At 46.4% G+C, this 13,626-nt stretch overlaps 1 protein-coding gene across 9 annotated transcripts in view; it reads left to right on the top strand.

Annotated features, from left to right (window-relative positions):
- LOC138742745 (IgGFc-binding protein-like) overlaps positions 1-13,626 on the top strand; it is a 105,630-nt gene that overhangs the window by 31,563 nt on the left and 60,441 nt on the right. For all 9 annotated transcript variants that reach the window (XM_069897564.1, XM_069897565.1, XM_069897566.1 and 6 more), the window contains 18 exons: positions 4,013-4,266; positions 4,359-4,642; positions 4,786-5,063; positions 5,218-5,816; positions 6,157-6,721; positions 6,849-7,048; positions 7,157-7,537; positions 7,652-7,938; positions 8,307-8,587; positions 8,747-8,884; positions 8,967-9,223; positions 9,932-10,016; positions 10,233-10,343; positions 10,850-11,094; positions 11,187-11,470; positions 11,614-11,891; positions 12,046-12,644; positions 12,985-13,549. In XM_069897564.1, coding sequence (XP_069753665.1) covers positions 4,013-4,266; positions 4,359-4,642; positions 4,786-5,063; positions 5,218-5,816; positions 6,157-6,721; positions 6,849-7,048; positions 7,157-7,537; positions 7,652-7,938; positions 8,307-8,587; positions 8,747-8,884; positions 8,967-9,223; positions 9,932-10,016; positions 10,233-10,343; positions 10,850-11,094; positions 11,187-11,470; positions 11,614-11,891; positions 12,046-12,644; positions 12,985-13,549 — 5,691 coding nt within the window. The remainder of the gene's footprint in view (positions 1-4,012; positions 4,267-4,358; positions 4,643-4,785; positions 5,064-5,217; positions 5,817-6,156; positions 6,722-6,848; positions 7,049-7,156; positions 7,538-7,651; positions 7,939-8,306; positions 8,588-8,746; positions 8,885-8,966; positions 9,224-9,931; positions 10,017-10,232; positions 10,344-10,849; positions 11,095-11,186; positions 11,471-11,613; positions 11,892-12,045; positions 12,645-12,984; positions 13,550-13,626) is intronic.

Here is a 13,626-nt window from a genome sequence, read left to right as displayed (position 1 = left end):
CTGCGGCCTGGTGTGAGTCATCAACTTCAGTCGCCTGCAGACTGTGTGGGTTCCTCGCCTTGAGTCGCCAACAGCCTGCCATCTGTGTGTTTCTTCAACCGCAGAGCCCTTGCTGGTACGCTGCTGTGTCACCATCCCGTAGGTCATCTCCTCTGCTTCTCCTTCTCAAACGGATGGTGATCTCCCCATTATTACAAGTCCAGAGGACCCATAAACCCACCAAGATACTCACCAAGACAAATGGTTACTGAAACAAAAGTTGCTTTTAATTATCTTTAATTATGAAAACAGAATCACACTTGTCACTTTTGACTTAACTATCTAACCCCCTTCTAACTCTAAGCGCACGTGTGTAAAATGTGTGTGTATGTTCGGAAAAGTTCTTTGATTCACAGTCCAATCTCACTTCTCATTCCTCCAAGTTCACTGGTTGCAGGCAATTCTTAGACTGTGCATAGAATTTAATAGAAATCTAAAGTTCACCAAGCTTTGGTGCTTGAAAGGTAAATGGTTACCGCTCAGGAAGGTTCTTGTCGGTTTAGAGAGAGAGATTTGTTGTTCCAGGACAACTCATTCCCTTCTAATCAGCCACTCCAGTGTCTTGCTGACGAAACTTTCCCCTTCAGGGTTCTCCAGATGATAACCTCTTTCTTTCAGGTCACCACAGAGTTCCTTTTTGTTTCCCTTATTCCAAGTGAAACATTTGACAGCCAGTCCTCTCAAAACCACAAGGGCTTTGACCAGGCTGTCTTCCAAAATGGGGCTTCTTGCCAGCTTGTCCTGTTCCAGTCCCAGCTGCTGTGGCTGGCTGTAGCACTGTAGAAGTTATCTCTGTCTCTCTGTCTCTCTCTCTTTGAAAGAAAGAAAGAAACCTGTTTGACTCTCTCTGCCTGCCAAACCACATGACCATCTGAGAACAGCTCCAAACAATCTGCGGCTCTGACAAGATCTTTCATCTGTTGCCTTTTTGTAAACAACAGTCCATTAGTGAAGTCTCTTGGGCAGACTCCAAAGCTCTTGAAAAGGCTGTGGGGCCTATATGTCTAGCATTGCAGAGCTCCAGTATCCAGACTACCCTGGAGTCTGAAACCTCTTGTGGCTGCTACCAGATTATTGGTGCAGATCCCACGGTGGCAGAATTTTTAAATGAAATCACCATCAGCTCCATTAACAGGCCATTTAAAACATGTACAGAGCTGACGGCAGGGTGACTGAGCAGTTTGACTCCACGGGAGAGCTGTGAATCCACTCCCTGCTCTCTGCAGGTCAGCAATAGCTGCAGTTGTTAGACAAGCTCCGGCTGCACTGTCATCTTCCATCTGCTTTGGGAGAGATCACAGGATGCGAATGGTTAATATTTGCAGACTGTAAATTTCTACACTGCAGGAGAGCAGGTTGGCAAGAGAGCAAGTTGGGAAGCCAGGGTCAACATCAGGCAAGATTGATGAAGGGCTCTGTTCAGAGATCACATCAATTATTGGATTTCTTTGCCCTTGACAGATTTAAAACAACATGATAAGCGGTGTACGATTCATCTCTTCCATCTTGCTTTTTCCTGATTGATCCTGTTCTGACCCAGAGTAGTGATTTGCCCAACCTTTTAATCTTAGATAAACTCAGAAAGAGAGAAGCAATTCTAGTAGTGGTTAATACTTTGATTTTGTGATTGATATTGCTTCCAACATCAGGCAAAAGGGTCATGATAAGGTGGGCAAGGCTACCAGCCACCATCCTGTCAACTTTCAACAGGAGCTCTATCAAGAGCGTCCTGGCTGTCAACCATGCCCCAAAAGTTAAATAAGTGGGACCCAACAGTATCAGACAGATGTTTTCGCTGTAAGAAGGAAACGGGAACAACAGGACATGCAATTTGGGGATGTGAGAAAGTGGAAAAGTTTTGGGAAGATCTAAATCAGGTATTAAATAAAATCACAAAAAGCAACATACCAAAAAATCCAGAGGTCTTTCTTCTAAGTAATATAAGAAGTAAAGAATTAGGCCTCAAACTGGATGAAGCACAAAAAAGATTTATTACGATAGCCTTAGCTGTAGCAAAAAAATGTATAATGTCAACCTGGAAATTAGAAGATAACCTGAGAATACAGCAATGGTACATGGAAATGAATAAATGTATTCCATTGGAAAAATAACATATAATTTAAGAAATAACATCACAGTATTCGAACAAATTTGGGAACCGTACATGGAACACAACAGAGAGGGCCTACCGCGGACCTCCACCCCCTAAAATGATAGAATGAGAAGAAGACGAAATGAACTGACCCAGTGTGTAAAAGTAGATGACACAATTTTCTTGTTTATTTTCACTGTGTGATGACATTGTTTAATGGGTTTATTGTATCATATAGGTTGAACGTTGAGTGGGTGGGGAGGGGGGTGAAGGAGGGAAGGAAGGGAGGGGGAAAAAGGGGAGAAAATGACACTGTGCATATTCAAGAGGGAAATGTTTGTGAGTATTTTGGTCAGTATGGTTCATAGTGCGAAAAATTTTTAAAAATTTAAGAAAAAAGAGCTTCCTGGCTGTCTGGATCAAAGTGTGGTTTGTTTGCTGTAGAGCATTGGATCAGAGGTCAAGCCACAGGACCATAAGAGTGGCAGAGAGAATCACTGGAATCTCCCTCCCCCACCCCCCCCCCCCCAATCAACGTGATCTACTGGGATCGTTGCCTGAAGAGGGCTCACAAAATCATTCAGGACCCCTACCACCCTGCACACAGCATCTTTTAGATGGTCCCATCAGGAAAAAGATACAGGAAAGTCAGACCCAGCATCACTCGGCTGAGGAACAGCTACTTCCCACAGGGAGTGAGAATGCTGAAAACTAAAAGGAAATGCTCAAACAAACACTCCAAGACTATTATTTATTAATACATATTAAGATAAGTACTGCTTCATTTTCATTTGCATATGTGTTATGTCTGGGAGTGTGTTTGCACTTTTTTGCACCAAGGACCGGAGAACACTCTTCGATGGGTTATACAATCAGATGACAATGAACTTGAACTTGATGCAGTTTTTCCGCAAGAATGTGTGCTATGTGCATCAATACAGTACTTGGAAAGGTAGTACACCATAAAGCTTTGCCTCCAGTATCTCAGCGGTACATTATGATAGTCTCCAAAGAAAACTGTTTTTTGGAAACACAGGTCACCGAAGAATTGAACCCTTGATTGAGCAAACATCGAGGTTGCACATGCTGACCTCAAATGATCAAGGGAATGCATTGGTTGTAATTGAAGAAGAACCCATATGTTGACTATGAAGTTAGCCAAGCAGCAATGGCATTGAACCAGTCACATCAAGGGAAAATGTTCCATCTCAACCAAATTAATTTTCAATTATTATTTTGTGTCATACTGGGAATTACAATTTCTCATTACAATTTACCAATATGAGAAGTGTAGAGTAGGTATATTGTACATTGAGTTGTGATATGCCCAACTGGTGCAGGTACTTTATCTCATTGTCACATGTAGTGAAGAATCTAGGAGACAAAATATTTATGAAGACATTGGATTTTGAACTTGCAGAACGAGCCATGAGTCTATCCTCCACTGGTGAAAGCAAGAAACATTATAGAAAAATGGAGGATATGTGAGATTGTGAAAAACATATTTGATATCACTATCATTCAGATTGTTTCAAATGATTCTGGAAAGAGGAAATCTCTCAAAACTCTCAGACACACTCGTACCAAATGGATGAGAGGTTATGATGGACGACAGCATACAGATTGTGCAACTCTTGCATGAGTTTGTATCCCATCCTTGTCATGTGTTTGGCATTTTGATGTTGTGATGTTCAGAATATATGTGCATTTGGATCCCTGCCATTGCCTAATTTCCAACAAGTGAATCCTGGATAAATTCCAGACATTGCACCTGTCATTTGAATCCTATACAATTTGATGTCCAAATCAGATTTGACATGTGATCCAATTTTAGAGGAAGTCTCCAGCATTTCTGATGAATAATCTTTATCTTTGTTTTAGTGCTTTCAGAATCATCCTGCATCGTGCAAGGAGATCCTCATTACAAGAGCTTTGATAAACAAGCTCACAACTTCATGGGAACATGCACGTATACCTTATCAAAACTGTGCAGTACCAACTCCAGTCTGCCCTATTTCAACGTTGAAGCTGCAAATGAGCACAGATCAGGAAATGCCTACGTGTCGTACGTCAGACACGTCACGGTTGAGGTTTTCAATCACAGGATCGTGCTCGGAAAAGGGCGCATTGTAAAGGTAAGGGTTAGATGTGCTAAGTGTCTTCATCGGGTGCATTGAAATGTGTGTTGGCTGGAGAATCAATTGATGACTGATTTGTCTGTTTGCAGGTTGATGGGGAAGTGGCAGTGCTACCGATGTCAGTCACCTCAGAAGTTCTTGTGGCTCTGTCTGGGCAGTACGTGGTCATTACCACCAGTTTTGGATTGCGAGTGAAGTTCAATGGCAGGCATCGAGCAGAGGTAACTCTCCCCAGTCCTTTCAAGGGCAAGGTGTGTGGACTCTGCGGCAACTATAATGACGACAGAAGAGATGATTTTCTGAATCCGGATGGAATAATGGAGCCTGATTCGGTCAGCTTTGGCAACAGCTGGCAGACTCCAAATGACACAAGGTACATTGTAATGTAGCTGTGGGGATTTTCCCCCTTCCTTTGAAAGCTGGCATATCTCTGCCGTTCATCGCTGTGGTACTGGCTTGCAGCGTTTTGCTGTCGCGTTAACCTCTTTCTCATTTGGGATGCCGCTGTTTTTCCAGGTGTACTCCTGATGTCGGCGTCAGGCCAAATTGCACGAGCGAGGAAAAGCGAATCATCGAAAGTAACCAGTACTGTGGGATAATCGTGGATTTGCATGGTCCTTTCAAAGGGTGCCACTCCAAAATAGACCCAGAGGTTTATTTCGATGATTGCGTGTACGACCTTTGCGCATTAGGCACGGAGACAGGCTCTCTGTGCAGTAGTTTGGAGTCGTATGGAGATGCGTGCCAGTCAGCGGGGGCCAAAGTGGAAGGCTGGAGGAATGAGACCTTTTGCCGTAAGTGCTTGAGAATGATCTGCCAGATGCTTCAATGCCACTTTGTGGCGAGAGGAAGCCATCAGAAGTTATTGATCAATGTGATTTGAGCCGAGCGTTGACGGAAGGAATTCCATAGGAAATTAACGTGCCACTTTATGGGTTCTCTTCACAGCCCTAAAATGCGGAGCGAATAGTCATTACGAACAGTGTGGCTCAGCTTGCCCCGCTACTTGTGCCAGTCCAAGTGCTCCATCCAGCTGCTTGCAACCATGCGTGGAAGGCTGCGTATGTGACAGCGGTTACCTTTTCTACAACGACAGATGTGTGCCGAAACATCAGTGTGGCTGCTGGTCTGAAGGAAAGCACTACCCAGTGGGCTCTGAATTCTGGACCGATGATACCTGTTCAACTCAGTGTCGATGTCCTTCAGCAGGCAGTCAAATGGTGTGCTCGAATTCAACGTGTTCCCGCGATTCGTACTGTGGAGTTGTGAACGGAGTCCCTGGCTGCTACCCCTACACCTACGGAATCTGCAGAGTCCACAATGATCCACATTACAACACGTTTGACAAAGCGACGCTCCATTTTATGGGCAGCTGTACCTATACGATAGCCAAGCTGTGCGGAAACTCCTCCTCTCTTCCACACTTCAACATTGAAGCAAAAAATGAAAACCGTGGCAACCCTAAAGTATCTTACGTTCAGAGAGTTCAGGTCGCTGTTCGTGACCACAAGGTTTGGATTGTCAAGATGGAACCTCACCGTGTATTGGTAAGCTTGTGACTGTAAGGCGGAGTCCAACACTTTCTACCAATCCTGAGTTAGGAATCGTGAGCTGTGTGAAGCGATTTTTTTGTAATTGAGCGAGGGAGAAGGTACAGTGCAGTGTAACGGAGGAGAGTTGAATTCTCGTCGCATTTCCAGTTCGTTTCCTAACGAGAAGAGCATGTTCTGAATGTATCTGAAGGTGCAGAAAAGTGATGCGTAATGTAATGAATGATGTGTCGATTGCAGTGATTGTTTGCATTGCTGCTGGAGTTTGCTTGGTGCACGGTTGCAGTGCTGTGATAGAAAGACTGTTGGATAACGCAGGATTTGCTCTTGTGCTCAGGTTGATGAAGTGTGGGCGACCTTACCTGTTCAGCTTGCTGAAGGTGCCGTGAGTGTGAGGAGAAGCGGAAGGTACGTGGTGCTGTCCACTGACTTTGGCCTGCATGTTTCTTACGACACGGATCACTCGGTGGAAGTGAAGGTGCCGAGCACGTATTTTAATCAGACTTGCGGCATGTGCGGCAACTACAATGGAATGAGAGGGGATGATTACATGAAACCTGATGGAGAGCAAGCCAAAGATTCCAACGAACTGGGAAATAGCTGGAAGGTGCCACCTTTCGAGCCAGGTTGTGACCCAGACGAGGGAGAGGAAGAGTGTCAGCCCGCTGACGAGGCCCGCTACCGAAGTGACGAGTTCTGTGGCCTGATCACCAGTCAACAGGGGCCGTTTGTAAATTGCCACTCGGTAATCAGCGCCCATGGCATCTTTGAAAGTTGTGTTGTTGAACTGTGCTTGTTGGACGGAGACCGAGTGGCTTTGTGTAATAGCCTGCAGATCTATGCAGATGCCTGCCAAAGCGCAGGAGTGACCGTTCTGCCGTGGAGGAACGCCACTTTCTGTGGTAGGTATTAACCGGCTCCAGATGTGGTTAGTGCCACATTGGCCCGTCTGAGGATTGGTCCAATTTATTGTGTCAGAGAATACTTTCAACTCGAGTGTAAAATATCTTGTTCCTTGTCTGCTTTCAGATGTCATGTGCCCAGCCAATAGTCATTACAATGCCTGTGCCAGCGCTTGTCCAACCACTTGCACTGACCGTTCTGCTTCAGCTAACTGCAGTGAACCTTGTGTGGAGGACTGTGAGTGCAATGCTGGCTTTGTCCTGAGTGGAAGCTCGTGTGTGCCTGTCGAGAACTGTGGCTGCACGCACAACAACCAATACTACGAGGTGAGTGACAAGGGTTGGCGGTGCGCTCCGGTTTCTCGGAAAACAAGGTTCTGCTTCCTTTTCACCGTGCGGCCGTTGCGAAAATGATGTTTGCTGTTTGTGTGACAGAAAGGTGCAATGTTCTGGGAAGACGGATGTCGAGAAAAGTGCCGCTGCACTGGGAATGACCGAGTGGAGTGCGAGCCAGGATCTTGTGGAGCGGGGGAAATTTGCAAAGTGCAGGGCGGCATTTGGGGATGTTACCGGCCAGACACAGCAATTTGCCACATCTATGGTGACCCGCACTATACAACATTTGATGGGAAGCTGTACCATTTCCAGGGTGCCTGCAATTATACGGTGACTGAGACCTGCGGAAATTCATCTGTTCGATTTTCTTTGACAAGTAGAAATGAGCACAGAGGTAATCCGACGTGGTCTGCCATTAATTCAGTTGGCTTGCGTCTTGACAACCTTCATATTGCACTGCGGAAAAATAAGAGGGTTTATGTAAGTATTTTATAGCAAAGAGCAAATATTTCTGCAGTGATTTGATGTATTGATGTGCGATATCTGGGATGTTTGCGATTCTGTGTTTGTTCACTTGGTAATGTGTTGGCGTAGGTTGACGGAGAGAGAGTTGAGCTCCCTGTGAGACCCATTCCTTCAGTGAAAGTGACATTGCTAGGATCCTTTGTTCTGTTGGAGACGGACTTTGGTCTTCAGGTGAAATTTGATGGAGATCAACAACTTGTCGTCGTTGTGGATGAGAGATACCAAGGACAGCTGTGCGGCTTGTGCGGGACCTACACCAATGACCAGCTGGATGACTTCCTGAAACCTGACGGAATTCTAGCCTTGGATTCCAATCAGTTTGGAAACAGTTGGGCGGTTGCCGATGACGATTGGCAGTGAGTTTTTCTGTCGTGTGTTTCTGTTAATGTAAATGCTAAGATTTCTTGCATGGAGTGAGAGAATATTTGTTGCGGTAATTAAAGCAAGTGGTAGGGTTGGGTGATGGGATGGTACGTAGGGACAATGCAGAGCTTTCAAAGCGACATCAGCACACGGCGAAGAACGGAAAGGATGTTTCCAGCTTTGCAGTCTTTTCAGTTGCGTGCAGGAAGCCGGTGCCTCCTTTAATATTTGACGCCCCTGTGTTTTCTAACCTCCCAGTCCCCTAGCTCTCCTGCAACCTTCATTCTGCTCTGCAGAGGATAAAGTAGAATGAGAGACCGTTCCCAGTTGAGAAAAGTGAGAGATTGCTTCTGTTGCACAGGTGTAATCAAACTGCTCCTGTTCCACCGACATGCGATCCGCCATCACAAGAAGAGGCTGAGAGGTACTGCAAAATTGTTTTGGACAACCCTGGTCCATTTGAAGAGTGCCACTGGCATATCCCACCTCAGCTCTACTTTGAAAGCTGTGTCTATGATCATTGTGTCACCGGTGGAGATTCCGTGCAGTTGTGCAACACTCTGGCGTCTTATGCTTCAGCCTGTGAAGCAGCTGGTGTTGTGCTTGGAGACTGGAGGCAGCAGAGTGGCTGTTTTGAGAAAAGTAAGTTTGATACCTTACTCCTTTCCTCTGTTTTAAAGCCTTTCCTTTTCCCCGAGTTGCACGTGAGCTTGTTTGAAGAGTGCAAGTGACATGCTGGAGTTATTTCTACCTGTGACTGGGTGTGTTCACGCAACTGACCTGCCTTGATGAAACCCACAGGTTGTGCATTGGATTGTAACTTTGATAGTGACCTGTGCCGCTGGACCCAATCCAAGACCGATACTTTGGACTGGAAACGCATCAGTGGGTCGACACCATCGTTTAATACAGGACCAGCGTTTGACCACACCACTGCCGGTAGGTGACGTGAGATTCGTATCTCGCCACTCTGCAGCTGATTTCTTTGTAAGCAATAAAGCTTCTTGTGTGCTGTGTGCAGGTGGCTACTACGTTTACCTGGAAGGCAATGATGGCAAACCGGGAGATCGAGCTCAGTTGATCAGCGCTCCATGTGTAAAGAGCGGAGCTCAGTGCATGCGATTCTGGTACCACATGTATGGAGTAGCTCAAAGCATGGCACTGAACGTTTACCAGGTCGATCAAGGGGCAGCAGTCCTAAAGTGGTCTAAGTCAGGAAATCAGGGAAACAGCTGGATTGCAGGAGAAGTAGACCTTTACCTCTCTGGACATTCTCAGGTAAACTTCTTGAATAATATTCAAGAGATCCCTTTGAGAGAAGTGGTGGAGGCCTTTAGGCACATTGTGTCTGGTGATTGGAAATGACCAAGCAAACTCTGGAAGTTCCTGAAAGTCACAACTCTGCTAGTACTGTTTCAATGGGCTGAAGGTTTCTTCTGCTCTTCTCCCTGGAGCTAGCTGAATGAATGTCCCCGCTGACTGGCACTGACATCCAAGCACGCCATTTCATTACTGGTCTTGCTGACAGTTCACGCATCACCTTGCTGCGCATATAACTGGCAGCCAATACCGGACAGAACGCTGCGTGCCTATTCATTCAACTTTGTGATTTGTGTTTAAAACTTTTAAAATCTTTGGTGTAACACTCCAAGGCCTCTTTCTTCCTCTCTCCAGTCACTCCGTGGATTACCTCTTACTCTCTGGCTAAATGGATCATCGACACACTTCTTTGGTGGAAATTCCATTTTCCTTTCTGTGGCCCAAATTGCAGTGTTGTGCTTTCCCTTGTCTTTATGACAGAAGATGATGAGAAGTTAACAGTTATATTTTGAACTGTATTAAGATTTGTTTTCCCTGTACATGTTTTGTTCAGATCTGTGACTGGTTGTGGCCCTGTTTTTCTCTCTCTCTTCTAATGCCAGCAGGGTGCTCGAATGGTGCAATCGACAGTATTTCCTTCTGATATTGTGATACTTTCTGTGACAGATCCTTCTTGAAGCAGTCCGGGGCAATGACTACCGGAGTGATGTAGCCGTAGATGACATTTCCTTCCACGTAGGATGTTGTGAAGGTTGGTCTGACGTGTATGGTATCTACTTTGGCAGTATTTTGTAAATGTAATCAATACTGACGCCATTATTGTACTTAGTGCCTAAGGCCAGCCTTTCTCCCATAATACCACGGTTCTCTTATGTTTTTCCATGCTTCGAAAGGCTGGAAGTTGTGACCACATATTGATCTGTGAAAAGCTAAGGTCTTCTGATCCTGTTCCTTCTTTTTCCGGCAGAGGGGTGTGGTATATCCACCACGAGCACCACCACCACCTCCACCACCTCCACCACCACCACCACCACGAGCACCTCAACCATAACCAGCAGCAGGGCTCCTGAGGACACAGGTAAAGGAATGGAATGTGAAGGTGATGTGGGGCCCTCGTGTGCTCTTTTACATTGGAGTCTTAAGAATGGGAGAAACTCATGGCATAGAAGGCTCCATTCGGTCCTTTGTGCGCTCGACCATGGAGCAACTTCATACCCTATTGCTGGTTCCAGTTACAAGACTGTAGGATTCTAGGTCAAAGCAATTTCTCTGCATATTCTACCCCTTTCTAAGTGGGTGAGGGTCTGTGCCTGCCCCAACTACTCTTGGAAAGAGTAATTTTCAGGTCCGCAAATTCCACCCTCCGGATCAAAGATATTCTCTCTTTGCTTTTTGCCAGTTTCTTAAAATCTCTAACTCATCGAGCACGTGGCAGTTTCCCAGGGCGGTGTTTTGGGCAAAAATTATTTGATTCCCAAGTTTATTCTTCCCTGACCTTCACCTTAGCTTGTCAACATCCTTGTGAATGGGGTGTATATTCCTGACTGGCATTCCACCTATAAATCTTTACTTCACCACTTTCAGAATCATCCTGCATCGTGCAAGGAGATCCTCATTACAAGAGCTTTGATAAACAAGCTCACAACTTCATGGGAACATGCACGTATACCTTATCAAAACTGTGCAGTACCAACTCCAGTCTGCCCTATTTCAACGTTGAAGCTGCAAATGAGCACAGATCAGGAAATGCCTACGTGTCGTACGTCAGACACGTCACGGTTGAGGTTTTCAATCACAGGATCGTGCTCGGAAAAGGGCGCGTTGTAAAGGTAAGGGTTAGATGTGCTAAGTGTCTTCATCGGGTGCATTGAAATGTGTGTTGGCTGGAGAATCAATTGATGGCTGATTTGTCTGTTTGCAGGTTGATGGGGAAGTGGCAGTGCTACCGATGTCAGTCACCTCAGAAGTTCTTGTGGCTCTGTCTGGGCAGTACGTGGTCATTACCACCAGTTTTGGATTGCGAGTGAAGTTCAATGGCAGGCATCGAGCAGAGGTAACTCTCCCCAGTCCTTTCAAGGGCAAGGTGTGTGGACTCTGCGGCAACTATAATGACGACAGAAGAGATGATTTTCTGAATCCGGATGGAATAATGGAGCCTGATTCGGTCAGCTTTGGCAACAGCTGGCAGACTCCAAATGACACAAGGTACATTGTAACGTAGCTGTGGGGATTTTCCCCCTTCCTTTGAAAGCTGGCATATCTCTGCCGTTCATCGCTGTGGTACTGGCTTGCAGCGTTTTGCTGTCGCGTTAACCTCTTTCTCATTTGGGATGCCGCTGTTTTTCCAGGTGTACTCCTGATGTCGGCGTCAGGCCAAATTGCACGAGCGAGGAAAAGCGAATCATCGAAAGTAACCAGTACTGTGGGATAATCGTGGATTTGCATGGTCCTTTCAAAGGGTGCCACTCCAAAATAGACCCAGAGGTTTATTTCGATGATTGCGTGTACGACCTTTGCGCATTAGGCACGGAGACAGGCTCTCTGTGCAGTAGTTTGGAGTCGTATGGAGATGCGTGCCAGTCAGCGGGGGCCAAAGTGGAAGGCTGGAGGAATGAGACCTTTTGCCGTAAGTGCTTGAGAATGATCTGCCAGATGCTTCAATGCCACTTTGTGGCGAGAGGAAGCCATCAGAAGTTATTGATCAATGTGATTTGAGCCGAGCGTTGACGGAAGGAATTCCATAGGAAATTAACGTGCCACTTTATGGGTTCTCTTCACAGCCCTAAAATGCGGAGCGAATAGTCATTACGAACAGTGTGGCTCAGCTTGCCCCGCTACTTGTGCCAGTCCAAGTGCTCCATCCAGCTGCTTGCAACCATGCGTGGAAGGCTGCGTATGTGACAGCGGTTACCTTTTCTACAACGACAGATGTGTGCCGAAACATCAGTGTGGCTGCTGGTCTGAAGGAAAGCACTACCCAGTGGGCTCTGAATTCTGGACCGATGATACCTGTTCAACTCAGTGTCGATGTCCTTCAGCAGGCAGTCAAATGGTGTGCTCGAATTCAACGTGTTCCCGCGATTCGTACTGTGGAGTTGTGAACGGAGTCCCTGGCTGCTACCCCTACACCTACGGAATCTGCAGAGTCCACAATGATCCACATTACAACACGTTTGACAAAGCGACGCTCCATTTTATGGGCAGCTGTACCTATACGATAGCCAAGCTGTGCGGAAACTCCTCCTCTCTTCCACACTTCAACATTGAAGCAAAAAATGAAAACCGTGGCAACCCTAAAGTATCTTACGTTCAGAGAGTTCAGGTCGCTGTTCGTGACCACAAGGTTTGGATTGTCAAGATGGAACCTCACCGTGTATTGGTAAGCTTGTGACTGTAAGGCGGAGTCCAACACTTTCTACCAATCCTGAGTTAGGAATCGTGAGCTGTGTGAAGCGATTTTTTTGTAATTGAGCGAGGGAGAAGGTACAGTGCAGTGTAACGGAGGAGAGTTGAATTCTCGTCGCATTTCCAGTTCGTTTCCTAACGAGAAGAGCATGTTCTGAATGTATCTGAAGGTGCAGAAAAGTGATGCGTAATGTAATGAATGATGTGTCGATTGCAGTGATTGTTTGCATTGCTGCTGGAGTTTGCTTGGTGCACGGTTGCAGTGCTGTGATAGAAAGACTGTTGGATAACGCAGGATTTGCTCTTGTGCTCAGGTTGATGAAGTGTGGGCGACCTTACCTGTTCAGCTTGCTGAAGGTGCCGTGAGTGTGAGGAGAAGCGGAAGGTACGTGGTGCTGTCCACTGACTTTGGCCTGCATGTTTCTTACGACACGGATCACTCGGTGGAAGTGAAGGTGCCGAGCACGTATTTTAATCAGACTTGCGGCATGTGCGGCAACTACAATGGAATGAGAGGGGATGATTACATGAAACCTGATGGAGAGCAAGCCAAAGATTCCAACGAACTGGGAAATAGCTGGAAGGTGCCACCTTTCGAGCCAGGTTGTGACCCAGACGAGGGAGAGGAAGAGTGTCAGCCCGCTGACGAGGCCCGCTACCGAAGTGACGAGTTCTGTGGCCTGATCACCAGTCAACAGGGGCCGTTTGTAAATTGCCACTCGGTAATCAGCGCCCATGGCATCTTTGAAAGTTGTGTTGTTGAACTGTGCTTGTTGGACGGAGACCGAGTGGCTTTGTGTAATAGCCTGCAGATCTATGCAGATGCCTGCCAAAGCGCAGGAGTGACCGTTCTGCCGTGGAGGAACGCCACTTTCTGTGGTAGGTATTAACCGGCTCCAGATGTGGTTAGTGCCACATTGGCCCGTCTGAGGATTGGTCCAATTTATTGTGTCAGA

This window comes from Narcine bancroftii, chromosome 9, assembly GCF_036971445.1.
Source record: "Narcine bancroftii isolate sNarBan1 chromosome 9, sNarBan1.hap1, whole genome shotgun sequence".
NCBI lineage: Eukaryota > Metazoa > Chordata > Chondrichthyes > Torpediniformes > Narcinidae > Narcine > Narcine bancroftii.
This window is presented reverse-complemented; position numbering and strand designations above follow the sequence as displayed.